Here is a 17,498-nt window from a genome sequence, read left to right as displayed (position 1 = left end):
ATTTTCACCATCCTTCACTCTGTCACTTTCTTGTCAGAGGCTTGTTGATACTACAGTTCAGATGCCTTTCTAAACTGCAGATATCCTTGCCCCTTCTTTAGAGTGCAGGACCCCAAGACTCAAGTTAAGCTGTCATATCTCATATCTCATTGTAGGGTATCTTACGGTAAGTTGATATATGAAATTCATTTATGTTGGATTTGTAAAGTCTTAGAATGTATTCCTATGTTTTGTATATTGTATTCAACTTGCTTTATTTGATATCTCTTTATGTGCCATCAGCCATGAATGCATCCATAGCATACAGTAGGGGACACCTGTACTTGGAGGCAGCTCTATTAAATTGCCAAGATACTTGGCAACTGAAGGCGATGTTTGTGGTCAGTTTTGTTTAAAACAAAAGTGTAAGAATTTGTTCATTTGTTATGTATGGGTCAGATAATGTTAAGAATGGTTAGTGAATATATAGTATGAACAAATTTCTTCCTGTGTCATGTGTAATATTGCAAGGATATGTATGTTCAGAGGCAGCGGGCCAGTGGTGAAGACTCTACTGGTGAGGGTGGGGTAGCATCTCCATTACCAGAAGAAACTGAAGAAGACAGAAAAAGGAACTCCAGACTAAGAAAAGTTGAGAAGAAGATGAAAGTAAGTGTTCAAATGTTACATTCTAATATTGTATTTATACATCGTGTTGTCCTGTAATGCACTTAACCCTTAAACTGTCCAAATGTAGATCTACGTTTTTTCAACATTTGAAAGTATGTAAAAAAACGTAGACCTTCTTTCTTTTTTTTACATTTGAAAATGTGTAAAAAAACTTTGATCTACTTTTTTTTTGTTATATTTGAAAATATGTAAAAAAATGCAGATCTGCTTTTGGAGCACTACGCATGTGAACGTAGTTCTGTTTGGACAGTTTAAGGGTTAATAATAAAAACACAAGAATAGGGGTGCATTCAGTAAGCCTATTTGTCTGTGTTAAGTATGTGTAACTCACACCCATTCATGTATCTGTCCAACATATTTTTAAAGCTACACAAAGTTTTAGCTTTGGTGATGCTACTTACAAGTTTGTTCCACTTGTATAAAAATCTGCTGCAAAACAAATGCATTCATATACCCTTTCTAAATCTAAATTTGTTCAACTGGAATACAGCCTCTCCTCACTTAACCCTCTGAGGGTCTGTGCCGTAGATCTACGGCTTTACGTTGAGGGTCCAAACTGTAGATCTACGTCATGAGCTCAGCTCACTCTGATAAGCTGTGCGTGGTAAATTTTGGCCTAGATATGAGAGAATACATATATGTGGTATGTATGCACCACATAAAACAAATCATGCAGCACATAGTGCATAATGAGAGAAAAAAACTGAGACTGTAATTTTCGATTAAAACAGCAACTTTGCATTGTTTTTTCGTATGTTTTTTATAGTTGTATTTGCAATTTCTTGGTCTCATTTGATAGAATGGAAAATATGTTACAGAAATAGAGATGATTTTGATTGGTTTAAGTACTGGAAATGGCTTGAAACCGAGCTCAAAGTAGCGGAAATGTTAAATTTTTGCCGATGTTTTAGAGTAAACAAATGACCTCACACGTCTAATACACACCAGCTGGCGGGTCTAATGTTCACAAATGTGGTGATATTATTTATACAATTATTACAGTATTGCATAACAGTAAATCTTCTATTTTTTGGTTTGAAAAAAAAAATCAGTATGTGAATAAAAAATCAAAATGGAATTCATTAGTAAAGCCTGAAAACATAACTAATGAACAGAGCAAATGTTAGTTTAGTGCCAGGAATGCCTGCATTGTTTATTCTGGACCCTATTTTGAAATTGGAGAATTTTGAACTTTGCATTAAATTGGCCAAATTACCAATTTCCAATCACTTTATTTTGTAGTTGAAACAGTTGACTTGGCGAATTCTTGTGCTCAGTTGATAGAATAGAAGTAATACTAGTGAAATAGCTAAGAGTTTGGTTGACTGGAATAATGTAATTGGCCTAAAATGGGAGTCAAAGTTGGCAAAATTGCCGATGCATAAATATCGCTGACATCAAAATTCGTGAGAGCATAATTTCATAAATTTTCCATCAAATTTCATACTTTTTGTTTTATTAACTTGAGAAAAAGATTCTCTACCATTTCGTAAGGAAAATGAAAGTTATTTTTTGGAAATTCTTGGACACTGGTGCACACTTTGAAATTTGGCTTCTGGACTCTGAAAGGGTTAATGATGGAGTTACGTTCCTAAGACCACACCGGTAAATGAATTCATTGTTAACTGAGGAGCATACTATAACAGTGGTGGGTTTGTGTCAACCATCTTTGATATTGTGTTAAAATCACCTTTGCACCATTTATAACATTCCTGATATATTTTTAAATGCTTATACAGTAGTGTACTGTATATTGTTTGGGGTGTTCAGGGAGGGGTAGTACCTCTGGCATGGGGGAGCTTGTCGTGCCCTTCTCGGGGCAGCTCGCCAGCTTTTGGTCCCCACCTGACGCCCAGCTCTCACTTGTGGCTCCAAGTAGCTGTTAGCATGCGACAGCAGCCACACCCCGGGCAACGGCTTCGACAGGCCGGCTAAACCAAGTGAGGGTAGCCATCGGGTCATTGACCCCCGGTAAAGCCAACTAGGGCTTGCCTACCTAAGCATGGGAAGACTGGCTCCGGCAGACCGCACGGATGAAACCACTAGATTAGTTCAACGGGCAGAAAGGCAGTTCCAGCAAGGCGTTGTGGAGCGCTAAGGGCACGATGAGGCACCAAGGACATCCTGGTCATCCACTGCATCCGATCCCATCTCCACTCGTCTCGACTTTGTCTTGCCACTGGCCTCAGATGGCTCCGGACGAGAGAGTGAGGTCGACACTGCGCAACTCTTCCTTACTTTAAACAAAGTCACAGCGCATGTCATCAGTCATCCTTTATCCCACCTCATCACCCAAGACCTGTGGCGACGGGTGAGCGACAAAGCGACAGGTGTGGGTACACTGGAAGTCGTAGCCGCGGACCTGCAAACAGGCGGCTCAGGCCATAGGGCCGTTCTTTACCGACTGGAGCAGCGGTGGAGTCCGGCAGTCGTCTGAGTGACTGAGCAGCCCTCTTCAGGAATGCACTGCTCACCTCCATGGCATGAGGAACGGACTAGAAAAGGTATCCCAAACATTGCCTGCTCCACGAAACCCTAGCCAGCTTACTGCTGTTGACGGGCACCCTTCTACATGCGGTCGAAACTACAAGACATCAAAGAAGAAAACCAAGATCACACCTCTCAACCTTGCCACTTGGAACGTCCATACGCTTCTCGACAGGGACGACTCAGACAGACCTCAGAGACGTACAGCACTCATTGCGAACGAACTCGCCAGATACAGTATTGACATCGCTGCCATAAGTGAGACTAGACTTGCTGGCAAGGGCGAACTCTGCAAAAGAGGAGCAGGCTATACCTTCTTTTGGTCCGGACGAGGAGCCGAGGAGAGACGGGAGGCAGGAGTTGGCTTTGTAGTGAAGTCATCCCTCATTGGCAAGCTGGCTGGCCCACCAAAAGGAGTGAACGATCGCCTTATGATGATGAGAATCCCCTTGTCCTGCGGACAGAAGTTTGTCACTATTAGCAGCGCCTATGCCCCCACCATGACCAACCCAGACGAGGTTAAGGACAAGTTTTATGAAGACCTGAACGCCGTCATCACCACTGTCCCCAGCGCAGATAAGCTCATCATCCTTGGTGACTTTAATGCGAGAGTCTGTCATGACAGCACCGCCTGGGAAGGCGTGATCGGAAAGCATGGGGTGGGCAGCTGCAGTATTAACGGCCTGCTGCTCCTTCAGACCTGCGCCAAACACGACCTTCTGATCACCAACACCGTCTTCAGCCTCCCTACCCGCAACAGGATATCATGGATGCACCCGTGTTTCAAACACTGGCATCTCATTGATTATGTCATCGTCAGAAGACGGACAGGCAGGATGTACGAGTCACGAAGGTCATGTGTGGCGCGGAATGTTGGACAGATCATCGCCTCATCGTCTCGAAACTCAGGCTCCGTGTCCGGCCCAGGAGACGCCCTCAGGGCACGAAACCACCAAAACGCCTGAACGTCGGCAAGCTGAAGGCCCACAACGTCAAGCAGTCCTTTGCAGAAATCCTGGAAACCCGCTTGGAGTCCGTCGTGCTGGACATTCAAAACGTCGAAGCAGCATGGATCGCACTCCGTGATATAGTGTACAGCACAGCCATGGAGTGTCTAGGACCCGTCACCAGGAAGCACAAGGACTGGTTCGATGAGCACTGCACAGAAATCCAGCAGCTGCTGGAAGAGAAACGAAAGGCCTACATGGCCCACATCAACGACCCAAAGTCCACAGCGAAGCAAGATGCACTGAGAAACATACGCAGCAATACCCAGCGAAAAATGCGTGAAATGCAAGACTCTTGGCTAAGCAACAAAGCCGATGAGATTCAGGGCTTTGCAGACAGAAACGATATGAAGAACTTCTATGACGGCCTGAAAGAAATCTACGGCCCTACCACCTCTGGCACATCACCACTCAGCGCAGATGGGTCAACGCTGCTCACAGACAAGGAGAAAATTCTAGAGAGATGGGCAGAACATTTTGACAGCGTGCTGAACCGTCCATCCACCATCAACGATGAAGCCATTGAACGTCTACCTCAGATTCCGACCAACAAGACGCTGAATGCCATCCCCACTTTGGAGGAGACTCAGCAAGCAATACGTCAACTGTCCAGTGGCAAAGCTCCTGGGTCTGACGTCATCCCAGCTGAAGTCTACAAAGAAGACAAAATAGCACTGGTAGAAAAACTTCACCAACTCTTCCAGCTTGTATGGCAGTACGAGACAGTTCCTCAGGACTTTAAAGATGCTTCCATCGTGCATCTCTACAAACGAAAAGGAAACCGCCAGGCATGCGACAACCACCGTGGTATTTCCCTGCTTTTCATCGCAGGCAAAACCCTGTTTAGAGTTCTACTCAATCGGCTCAATGAACATCTAGAGCAAGGACTCCTACCTGAAAGCCAGTGCAGCTTCCGGAAAGATCGTGGGACTATCGACATGGTGTTCGCTGCTAGACAGCTACAGGAGAAATGTCAGGAACAGAACGCCGACTTGTACTCCACCTACGTCGATTTGACCAAGGCCTTCGACACCGTTAGTAGAGAGGGCCTTTGGAGAATCATGGCGAAGTATGGCTGCCCAAAGACATTTATCGCCATCGTACGCCAACTTCACGATGGAATGCTGGCCAGAGTCCAAGACAACGGAGAGACGTCTAAACCATTCCCAGTCTCAAATGGAGTGAAACAAGGCTGCGTGCTTGCTCCCACCCTGTTCAGCCTGATGTTCTCGGCCATGCTTACAGACGCATTCAGGGACACAGACACAGGAATCGGCATCAGGTACCATACAGATGGGTCTGTCTTCAACCTCAGGAGGCTTCAAGCAAAAACCAAGGCTGCAACTGACACCATCAATGACCTGCTATTTGCTGATGACTGCGCCCTCAACGCTGCTTCAGAAGCCGCCATGCAGCACGGTGTTGACAAGTTCTCTGACGCCTGCAACAACTTCGGGCTGACAATCAGTACAACGAAGACTGAAGTGATGCACCAGCCTGCTCCGGGAAAGACGTATGTTGAGCCAAACATCACCATCAATGGGCAGCGACTGAACGCCGTAGACAAATTCACCTACCTCGGCAGTACCCTTTCCAGAAACATTGTCATCGATGATAAGGTGAATGTCAGACTTGCCAAAGCCAGTACCACCTTCGGCAGGCTCCACAAGAATGTATGGAACCGAAGAAGCATCACCACAAGCACCAAGATCAAGGTGTACAGAGCCATAGTCCTCACCACACTTCTCTATGGCTGCGAAACCTGGACTGTCTACAGACGTCACGCCAGAAAGTTGAACCACTTTCACACCACACGGCTCAGAAAAATTCTTGGCATCAAATGGCAAGATAAGATCCCAGACACAGAAGTGCTGACTACAGCTGGCCTGCCTAGCATCTACACCATCCTAATGCAGACACAGCTTCGCTGGGCAGGTCATATTGCTCGCATGCCAGACCACTGGCTGCCAAAGAAACTCTTGTTTGGCGAACTGCAGCATGGAAAGCGCTCTCAAGGAGGCCAAAAGAAGCGCTATAAGGACACCCTTAAGACTGCTCTGAAAGCTTTCAACATCAACCACACTATGTGGGAGCTGATAGCTCAGGACAGGAATGACTGGCGAGCAGTTGTCCAGAAAGGGGCAACATCCTGCGAGGCAAGCAGAATCTCACTAGCTGAGCAGCGCAGGCAGGTGAGGAAGACTAGAGCCATCAGACCCCTCGATGCCGCCACCCTTCTCTGTCCACACTGCCAGAGAACGTTTCGTGCGTGGATTGGCCTGACAAGTCATCTGTGTACCCACCAACTTCGACCCCAGGATGACTAGATGGTCCTCGTCGAATCGACAGACAAACAACAACAACAACAGCAGCATATTGTAATAAACAGAATAGAGGAAATCAGCTCTAATATACATTATTAAAGTATGCATACTGGTCAGAGAGCCCGTCATAAGTCCGAGTCGTCAGTAAGTGAGTATGTCGCTAAGTGAGGAGAGGCTGTATTCCCATTGCTGTGAGTCCTGTCTTTGTTATTAATTCAGGTTTTCCATTTATTCACTTCACTCATGTCCCCCCCAATTCTACATCTTTGCAGAGAGTGGAAATTCAGTGCCCTCAGCCTATCATCGTAGGAAAGATTTCTGATACAGGATTAACTTCGTCATCTTTCTCTATGTATTTTCCAACACCTTTATGTTGATCTGTAATATGGAGACCAGAACTGAGCAACATAATCCAAATGAGGTCTTACAAAGGATATATAAAATTGAAGTATAACCTGAGGACTTCCATTATTTATACTATGTGATATAAAACCATTAACTTTGACAAAACCTATTTTAGTGCCATCGGCAAACTTGCTTGTGTTGCTAGTTATTTGCCTATTTTTGTAGATTGTGTATAATAAGGGTCCTGATACTGACCCCTGTGGAACACCATTTGTAACAGTCCCCATTCTGATACCTCACCATTTATGCCAAATTTTGTTTTCTATTAGTCAACCATGTCTTAATCCAGGATAATTTCTCCTTTACTGTGTGCCACTACTTTCTTCAACAGTCTTCTTTGTGAAGCTCTGTCAAAGAACTTATTCAATTTTTTTTAAATTCAAATTCAAGTTTAATTTTATTTCCACATGATACATTGTTTATACAGAAATGGGTGATACTTGAATGCATGCAGAAAGCCAGCCAACCCTGGATTAACCATGAAGCAATATGAGCATGTGTTTAGGGCACCAAGGGAAGGGGGGGGGGAGACCACAGAGTACCATACCATAGCTGTAACCATTGAATTTTAAGGAATTCCGGATTCACAGAAAGGGCCTAGTGGCATATTCTAAGAGTTGAAAATTTTTATTATTTGTGCTTTATTTTATTACACCCAGTCAACCAGCTTTAGGCTGTGTGTGCCCCATGATGTCATCTGACATACATCACAGTGCAACATCTGGTGAAGAAAGATGAGGCTTAACTTGCCGCTTACACGAAGTGAAGGATTAGCATTAAAACCATGCAGTATCGAGTCACATTAATTTGTTTACAACTGACTAATCAATCAGATACAAAAAAATTCACTGCAGTTGTGCACAAGACTCCACAGTGCAAGACAACTGCTAATTAATTAATTTGATTTAGGCAGATGTTTTATAAGGTACGAAAGACTGAATTAATGGTTTTAAAACACTGGCCATTGTTCTTTGTAATCATTATAAATATTCATGATCCATATTCATTTAATGCCCAAGACTGGAAAGCTAGCTAATTTTTTTTCACACTAGTTGCACAACGTGATCTTCCAAATCAATATCAATTTCAGTCATCGGATGCTACTCGTTTCTTACTTTGACATGATTAATGTTGAACAAAACTCCACACTTACTACTACCTCATTGTCCACTTCAAGGTTAGAATATCATGTTGATGTTGAGGTGTCACAGGCTGGCTCAAATGGCACAAGTCTCACTACTGTTCTCACTTTACCTGTAAATTCTCTTAATATCTCTATTGCAGATGTTTATGCAAGTTGCTCTATAAGAAAGCCTGAAGTTAAAATAACTGCTGAAAATGAAAATCTACTGGACAATGATGAAATGATCCAGTCTGCAAAAGATTTTTTTATTGTTTTATTAACACATCGGCCTTCTCCCACCAAGGCAGGGTGGCCCAAAAAAGAAAAACTTTCATCATCATTCACTCCATCACTGTCTTGCCAGAGGTGCACTTACACTACAATTATAAAACTGCAACATTAACACCCCTCCTTGAGAGTGCACTGTACTTTCCATCTCCAGGACTCAAGTGTGGCCTGCCAGTTTCCCTGACTCCCTTCGTAAATGTTACCTTGCTCACACTCCAACAGCACGTCAAGTCCTAAAAGCCATTTGTCTCCATTCGCTCCTATCTAACACACTTACGCATGCTTGTTAGAAGTCAAAGCCCCTTACACACAAAACCTCCTTTACCCCTTCCCTCCAACCTTTTCTAGGTTGACCACTACCTCGCCTTCCCTCCACTACAGATTTGTACACTCTCAAAGTCATTCTATTTTGTTCCTTCCTCTCTACGTGTTCGCACCACCTCAACAACCCCTTTTCAGCCCTCTGGATAATAGTTTTGGTAATCTCGCACCTCCTCCTAATTTCCAAACTACAAATTCTCTGCATTATATTCACATCACACATTGCCCTCAGACATGACATCTCCACTGCCTCCAGCCTTTCCCTTGTTGCAACATTCACCACCCATGTTTCACACCCATATAAGAGCATTGGTATAACTATACTCTCATATATTCCCCTCTGTGCCTCCATGGATAAAGTTCTTTGTCTTCACAGACTCCTAAGTGCACCACTCACCTTTGTACCCTCATCAGTTCTGTGATTTACCTCATCTTTCATAGACCTATCTGCTGACACGTCCACTCCTAAATATCTGAATACTTTCACCACCTCCATAGTCTCTCCTTCTAATCTGATATCCAGTCTTATGTAACCTAATTATTTTTTTATCCTCATCACCTTACTCTTTCCGATATTCACTTTTAATTTTCTTCTTTTACATTTTTTTTTTTCAACAAGTCGGCCGTCTCCCACCGAGGCAGGGTGGCCCAAAAAAGAAAGAAAATCCCCAAAAAGAAAATACTTTCATCATCATTCAACACTTTCACCACACTCGCACATTATCACTGTTTTTGCAGAGGTGCTCAGAATACAACAGTCTAGAAGCATACACATATAGATACACAACATATCCCTCCAAACTGCCAATATCCCAAACCCCTCCTTTAAAGTGCAGGCATTGTACTTCCCATTTCCAGGACTCAAGTCCGACTATATGAAAATAACCGGTTTCCCTGAATCCCTTCACTAAATATTACCCTGCTCACACTCCATACATACCCTACCAAATTCATCCACCAACCTCTGCAACTTCTCTTCAGAATCTCCCAAAAGCACAGTGTCACCGGAAGGGGCACACCGCCAACAACTGCCTGCGAGATACCAAGTGCAATTACTGCTACAAAAAAGGACATCAGGAGGACCAGTGTCGGAAGAAAAAGGAACTTGACAGACAGGACCACTTGTTTAGAGACCTGTTCTCAGAACAAACCAGCAGGATCTCTGAATTGGTGAACACACTCACACGTCACCCACTCAGCTACTCCTATCTCAGCCCAGCACGTGGTATTGTGCCTTATACAAGACCACAGACCTACATCCCTGCAGCTGCCTCAGTACCCTACCTCTCTCAAGGGTAGGCACCTTACATGCCCTACACACCCACCACCTCAAGCTGACCACATCATGAGGAGCCAGTCTATCAGCATCCTGTTGGCCAACATTGGAGGTTTCATTACTAATGTTGGAGAGCTCGCACATAGTTTTGTGAACACTCGATGTCCCGACATGATAGCTGTTGTTGAAACATTTTTGGATGACAGGACTCCTGAAAATTTTGCAAGAATTGCTGGCTACACCTCATGGATGAGAAGAGACAGGCAAGGGCAAGGAGGAGGTGTTGCTGTGTGCTTCTCTAAAAGTGTTAATGCCTAGCACATTGATGTTGCCACCCCTACTCATCTTGAAATGATGTTCTTCAAGCTCTGCATAAACACTAGTACCTCTGTACTAGCATGTGCAATGTACAGACCTCAGTGGCAACATGCAGACTCCATCAACTTCCTAATGGAAAATATGGACTCCCTTCTACTACAACACAACTATCAACATATTATAATTGTTGGTGACCTCAACCAACACCTTATACAGAGGGACTTTGATGACCTTCTTGCAGTATTTGACATGAGAAACTTTGTTGATTTCCCTACTCACATCTCTGGCTCCTCCCTTGATCCAGTAGTGAGTGATCTGGCAGAAGGCATAGTCACTTGTCAACCCCTCGGCTACGTTGGATCGTCTGACCACAAGGCTGTTTTTACGACACTTAAGATCCCAACAATACGAGGTGAGGAGTCCACACGCACAACCTGGCTATGGGAAAGAGGTAATTGGCCACCCCTTTGCTCTGAGTTTGCCACCACCGATTGGAATGCTCTTCTCCAAGGGGATGTTGACAACCAAGTGAAAACCTTCACTGGACACATCCTTAATCTACAACAAGAACACATTCCTCGCCGGCAATATGTGACAAAGCCTACAGATCAGCCTTGGTTTGGCTTTCGTTGTAGAGAGGCTGCTACTGCTAAGTACAAAGCATGGCGAAGGTATAAGAGACATCCTACCACCTATAACAGGAACTTGCACAGGCAAGCCTGTAGGCTTGCCTCTGCTAAATGGGAGGTGGACACAAAAAGAAAGCTAGCATCAGGTAGGGTAGGCTCCAAAACCTGGTGGTCCCTGGTCGAGGACAGACAAGGTTATCTGCCTGATGAACTCATTCCACCTCTAAATCGACAGGATGGGACCACCTCTACTAGTAGTCAAGAGAAGGCAGATCTCTTTGCTGAACACTTCGCTGCCAAAATGCAAATTCCTGATCCAGCAAGGGACCCTCCTTGGCTAGCTGGAAGAACTGTGTCAAAACTGTCAGTGGTGACAATAAGGCAGGAGGAGGTGCATTTCCTTCTTAAATCACTTGACCAAGAAAACGCTGTGGGCCCAGACAAGTTGAGCCCAAGATTGCTGAGAAGTTATGCGGACCAGCTAGCAGCACCTCTAACTCGCATCTTTCAGCACTGCCTAGTACAGTGTAAATGGCCCTCTCTGTGGAGAGAGGCAAATGTAGTCCCTGTTCACAAAAAGAAGAGCAGAGTAGAAATCAGCAACTACAGACCAGTGTCACTCCTGTCAATCACTGGTAAGATCCCTGAGACAATAATCTCAAGACAAATGACAGAGTTTTTTGACTACCACTCACTACTTTGTGATCGTCAATATGGCTTCAGGAAAGGTTACTCTGCTGCTGATCTGTTGTTAAACCTCTCCACCAAGTGGCACCAGTCACTGGATGAATCCAAAGTCAGCTGTGTGGTAGCACTGGACATTGCTGGTGCTTTCGACCGGGTGTGGCAGGCTCTACACTATGTCTCCTCAGTGATTACCTTCATGGTAGATCTCTAAGTGTAGTTCTCAATGGAATGGATTCAGCAAGATATCCTATTGGGGAAAGTGTTCCACAAGGAAGTGTGCTGGGGTCATTGTTATGGAATGTCTACTTCAACGACCTTCTTCATCTCATCCCAGAATCACATGCATATGCAGATGACTGTACACTGACATTCATTTACCCAAGAGAAGAAATGCCAGCTGCTCTAAGCTACATCAATCACCAGCTAAGAGCTATATCAGCTTGGGGAAATAGATGGCAAGTAACATTTGCACCTGAGAAAACGCAAATGATGATCGTCTCTAGGCACCATGATGTTAATGCTGGTGCAGTAGTAAGGATGAATGAGAGGATGTTGGCACCTGGAGAAGAGGTTGATATCCTTGGGGTGAAATTTAACTCCAAACTAACCATGAAGAACCATGTTGTAAATCAAGCAAACAAGGGAGCCAGGAAGCTTACAGCACTTCGCTGTATCTCGCATCTGCTTGACAGTAGGGGTTGCAAGATTCTGTACAAGGCACAAGTACATTCACATCTTGAGTATGCTCCACTTTCTTGGTTTGCCTGCCCCCCTTCTCATCTGCGACTGCTTGACCGAGTGGAGAACAGAGCAAGACGTCTCATCTCTCGCCCGGGTCTGTCCTGGATAGATCTGTCATTTCAGCAGAGCCTTCAACACAGGAGGGATGTGGGTGGCCTTACTGTTATGTACAAGGCCAATATTGTCAAAGTACCACACTTGGATCCACTTCGAGGACAGTGTGAAACAAGCTTTTATGCCACAAGACGGGCAGAAAGCAGCAACTTCACTCTGGCTGTACTCTTCGGCAGAACATCACTCCATCTGAGATCATATATACCCAGGATGACTCAAGTATGGAACACATTCGTACAGCATAATGATGTCAACGAGATAACGTCAGTTGATCAAATGAAAATGCTGGCCCACAGATGGCTCCAACTTCCTGTTCCCTACTTGTATGTCTCATAACAATAAAAATGCTTTCAAATGAGCTGATGTAGGTAACAGCTCTTAGCTTGTCAATAAAGTTAGGAATCCTTAACCTGTAAATAGCTTGTCAATAAAACTAGGGATACTTAACCTTGTCAAAGTCTGTGTAAAAAAAAAAAAAAAAAAAAAAAAAAAAAAAAAAAAAAAAACCACTTTGTGTTAAATTCTTTATCTTTTAACCCCACACCTCTTGCCAACACTCGAGCATTCACTTCTCTTACAACCCCATTTATAAATATATTGAACACCCATGGTGACATCACACATCCTTTTCTAAGGCCTACTTTTACTGGGAAACAATCTCTCTCTCCTACATACTCTAACCTGAGCCTCACTATCCTTGTAAAAACTCTTCACTGGTTTCAGTAACTTACCTCCTATTCCATACATTTGCAACATCTGCCACATTGCCCCTCTATCCACCCTGTCATATGTCTTTTCCAGATTCATATATGCCACAAAAACCTCTTTACCCTTATCTAAATACTGTTCTCCTCTATGTTTCACTGTAAACACTTGGGCTACACACCCCGTACCTTTCCTAAAGCCTCCTTGCTCATCTGCTGTCCTACTCTCCTTCTTACTATTAATTCTTTCAGTAATTACCATGCACTTTACCAGGTATACTCAACAGACTTTTTTTTTTTTTTTTTATTAACACACTGGCCAATTCCCACCAAGGCAGGGTGGCCCAAAAAAGAAAAACTTTCACCATCATTCACTCCATCACTGCCTTTTCCTATAATTTTTGCACTCTCTTTTGTCCCCTTTGCCTTTATACAAAGGAACTATGCATGCTCTCTGCCAATCCCTAGGTACCTTACCCTCTTCCATACATTTATTAAATAAAAGCACCAACCACTCCAAAACTATATGCTCACCTGCTTTTAATCTTTCTATCTTTTTCCAATCAACCCCAGCTGCTTTACTCCTTTTCATTCTACCCACTGCCTCACAAACTTCAACCACACTCTCAACTGGCTCTTCCTCACTCCTACAAGATGTTATTCCTCCTTGCCCTACACATGAAATCACAGCTTCCCTATCTTCATCAGCATTTAACAATTCCTCAAAATACAGTGGAACCTCAGTTTTCGTCATTAATTTGTTCCAGAAAGTCTGTCGAAAACCAAATTCGTCGAAAACTGAAGCAATATTTCCTATAAGAAATAACGTAAATCTAATTAATCCATTTCCGACACCCAAAAGTATTAACAGAAAATACATTTTCTAGAGAATAACTATAGTTTTACAAACAGAAAACAATGAGAAATAAATACAAAGGACGAATGAAATGGATAAATGAACATTTAACATAACTTTTACCTTTATTGAAGACTTGTTGGAGTATGGAAGACAGCAAGGAGGGGAGAGGTGGGAGAGATTATCTCTACCACCATCACTGCCACCCTCTACCACCATCACAACTGCTACCACCCTCTACCACCATCACTACCACCATCAATACCACTTTCTACCACCTACTACCACCATCACTACCACCTTCTGCCTCCCTCTACCTTTGTAGAGGGTGGTAGTGATATTTCTCCACAAAACTTTGCAACTCATTCCACTTTTGTACTTTGTTATGAGTTCTTTCTTGAATTCTATTGTGTTTCTCACCTTCTTTATCAAAGGGCTGGCACTCAGAACTTTCTTTGGCCCTATGGTGGCTTATTTAACAAGCACAAAAAAATGGATTATTATGAAATGTTTCGAATGAACGTGCAGGGTAATGCTCACTCGACGAGAAACAAAGCCAGACTGACTCAATGCATGGGATGCTTTGTGTGGGTGTGGGCAGACGTACACGTTCGGTACGGCGGACCACTATAAATTTGACGAAAACCAAGGTGATGAATGAAAACTTTAACAAAATTTTGATGAGAAAAGTCGTTGAAAATCGAATTTGACAAAAACCAGGGCAAATGAGAACCCAGGTTCCACTGTATTCCTTCCATCTTCCCGATACCTCTAACTCTCCATTTAGTAACTCTCCTCTCGTATTTTTAACTATCAAATCCACTCATTCCCTAGGCTTCCTCAGCTTATTAATCTCACTACAAAACTTTTTCTTATTTTAAACATAATTTGTTAATAACATTTCACCCACTCTCTCATTTGCTCTCTTTTTACATTGCTTCACCACTCTCTTAACCTCTCTCTTTCTCTCCATATACTCTTCCCTCCTTGCATCACTTCTACTTTGTAAAAACCTCTTATATGCTATCTTTTTCTCCCTTACTACTCTCTTAACATCACCATTCCACCAATTGCTCTTCTTTCCCTCTGGACCCACTTTCCTGTAGTCACAAACTTCTGCTGAACACTAACACTGCATTCTTAAACCTGCCCCATACATCTTCGACCCCATTACCTATACTCTCACTAGCCCATCTATCCTTCAGTAATTGTTTATATCTTACCCTAACGGCCTCCTCCTTTAGTTTATAAACCTTCACCTCTCTCTTGCTGTTTCTATTTTCCTTGTATCCCATCTACCTTTTACTCTCACTGTAACTACAACTAAAAAGTGATCTGATATATCTGTGGCCCCTTCATAAACATGTACATCCTGAAGTCTACTCAACAACCTTTTATCTACCAATTCGTAGTCCAGCAAACTACTGTCATTACGCCCTACATCCTCTTCAAGGGGGGCTCCTTGGCGTGGTGAAGAGGCTCTTGGTCTGAGGAATTAGCCCTGTCGGTCTTCTTCCTCAGACCGAACCTAATTACCCCCCATTCTCCCCTCCCCTATCCCATCCTCCCCATCCTCCCCTTTTTCCATTCCTCCTCCTCCTCCTCACCCCTCCCTTTTGCCCTTCCTCTTTTTAGCCTTCGTGATTTCTCCCACAGGCGCGCTAGTTCCTAGGTAGGGGAAAGGACACCGGGGTCCATCCCATTCCGTTGAGGTTTCTTGGCGGTGGCGTAGTTTGCCGTGGAATCTGGATTGCCTAGGGATGTCCCGATCCCTCTCCGGTATCCCGGAGTAGCTTTGGGTGTCTTTTGGGCGACGGGTGTAGCTCTGGAAGCCACCTTTCGGATTCCGGGGGTGGTGGCTGAAGGAGGTATGCTTTGTGGCGGATATCCGGCCGCCCTCTCTTTTGTCCACCGAGGTAGCTCGGCAGATGTGAGGTTGCTATCCCAGATTGCTGGTTTACTGGCATGAAGGGTAGGGTATGGCACGGGTTCCATGCTGCATCTGCGCTACTAGCGGTGTCGAGTCCTCTTGGGCGCGGAGGGAGATTTCTGGCCCTTTCATTCCTCCTAGGAACTATCCCTCCCCGGTCCCCCCTTTTTTTTTTTCTTTTTTTTATTTTTATTTTCTTTTCTTCTTTCTTTTTTTTTCTTAAAAACAAAAAGAAAGAAGTAACCTAACCATGGCAGCCCTAGTCCATGAACCTAGTACCCCCGGGCCCCTTCTTGATACCGCACCCCGTTCTGACCCCGCCTCGTCTTTGGACCACTCTTCAGACATTCCTCATGCCTCTGTACCTATTGCCGGTGCTGTTTCCTCACCCGCTTCAGGTACTGAGGCCTCGACTGACTCCTTCGATTTATCAGACCTTCGCTCTCCTCTGACTATGCTTCCGGCCTCTCCCTCTACGGTGCGGCAATTTTCAAATCGCCGACCCGTTCCACGTCGGACCAACTCTGGTCCCACGCCTAAACGTCAACGACAATTACCTGCTGATGATACTTCTCCACCTTCACCTTCTCGTTCTTCTCAGAAACGATCGACACGTCCTTCACTACCTTTCCACGCTCAGTTTCAGACTGAACAGTGGACTAAATTCTTCACTTTACGACCAACTTCCTCTACTGCCTATCTTTCTGACCATAGTATTGGCAAGGCACTCCTACGCCATGTTGGTAAAGATATTTCTTTTCATGCTCTTAAGAGCGGTACGCGCATCATTACCGTACAGAATGCTACCCAGGCTCGTGAGCTCTCTCGTCTTTCCCATATAGATACTGTTCCTGTCACCCTTGAAAAACATCATTCCCTCAATTCTTGTAGTGGTACCGTTATTCTGCCCCATACCATAGTTCAACAAAATTTCCAGACATGTGGCACCGACATTCTAGAACAGCTGGAACTCCAAGATCTCCCAATCCTCAAGGTAGACACTTACGTTCTTCCTGCCCGTGGGCGGAGACGATACCCTAGCAATGTGGCTCGTTTAACTTTTGACAGCCGAGAACTCCCATCCTCCGTTTATATAGCAGGACATCGGTTACAAGTTCGAAAGGTGATCCCTACACCACAACAGTGTAGAAATTGCTGGCGATTTGGCCATCCAGCGAAATATTGCAGATCTATCGCCGAATGCCCAGTCTGTGGTGCCGATGACCATTCTAATACGTCTTGCAATCGATCTCCCTCTTGCCTTAACTGTCATGAGGCTCACCCTTCGTACTCTCGCCGTTGTCAGGTCTATTTAAACGAGCGGGAAATCCGTTACCTCAAAGAGACAGAAGGTCTCCCTTATGCCATGGCAGTTTCTCATCTCCGCCTCCAAGGGAGACTCCCACGTGTTTCTTATTCCCGTGTTTCAAAACGTCCCCCCACTTCTGGTATCCCATCTTCTACACCCACCTCTGTGGTTACCTCTCCCATAATCACTCCTGTATCTAATCCTTTTGCTGTCCTCGGCTCAGACGTCCCTACTTCAACGCCTCAGTCTAATCTCGCTTCTTCGAGTTCTCTCTTACAAGCCTCAGTATCGACGAGACCTCGTACGACAC

The 17,498-nt window shown here is 44.3% G+C and overlaps 1 protein-coding gene across 2 annotated transcripts in view; it reads left to right on the top strand.

Annotated features, from left to right (window-relative positions):
• LOC128689166 (uncharacterized) overlaps positions 1–9,054 on the top strand; it is a 175,548-nt gene extending 166,494 nt beyond the window's left edge. The window contains exons 7-8 of one of the 2 annotated variants that reach the window (XM_070087371.1): positions 526–648; positions 6,760–9,054. In XM_070087371.1, coding sequence (XP_069943472.1) covers positions 526–648; positions 6,760–6,864 — 228 coding nt within the window. In that variant the 3' untranslated portion in view covers positions 6,865–9,054. The remainder of the gene's footprint in view (positions 1–525; positions 649–6,759) is intronic. The other variant, XM_070087373.1, reaches the window with a different exon arrangement.
• The last annotated feature ends 8,444 nt before the right edge of the window (positions 9,055–17,498 follow it).

Source organism: Cherax quadricarinatus, chromosome 21 (assembly GCF_038502225.1).
Source record: "Cherax quadricarinatus isolate ZL_2023a chromosome 21, ASM3850222v1, whole genome shotgun sequence".
NCBI lineage: Eukaryota > Metazoa > Arthropoda > Malacostraca > Decapoda > Parastacidae > Cherax > Cherax quadricarinatus.
This window is presented reverse-complemented; position numbering and strand designations above follow the sequence as displayed.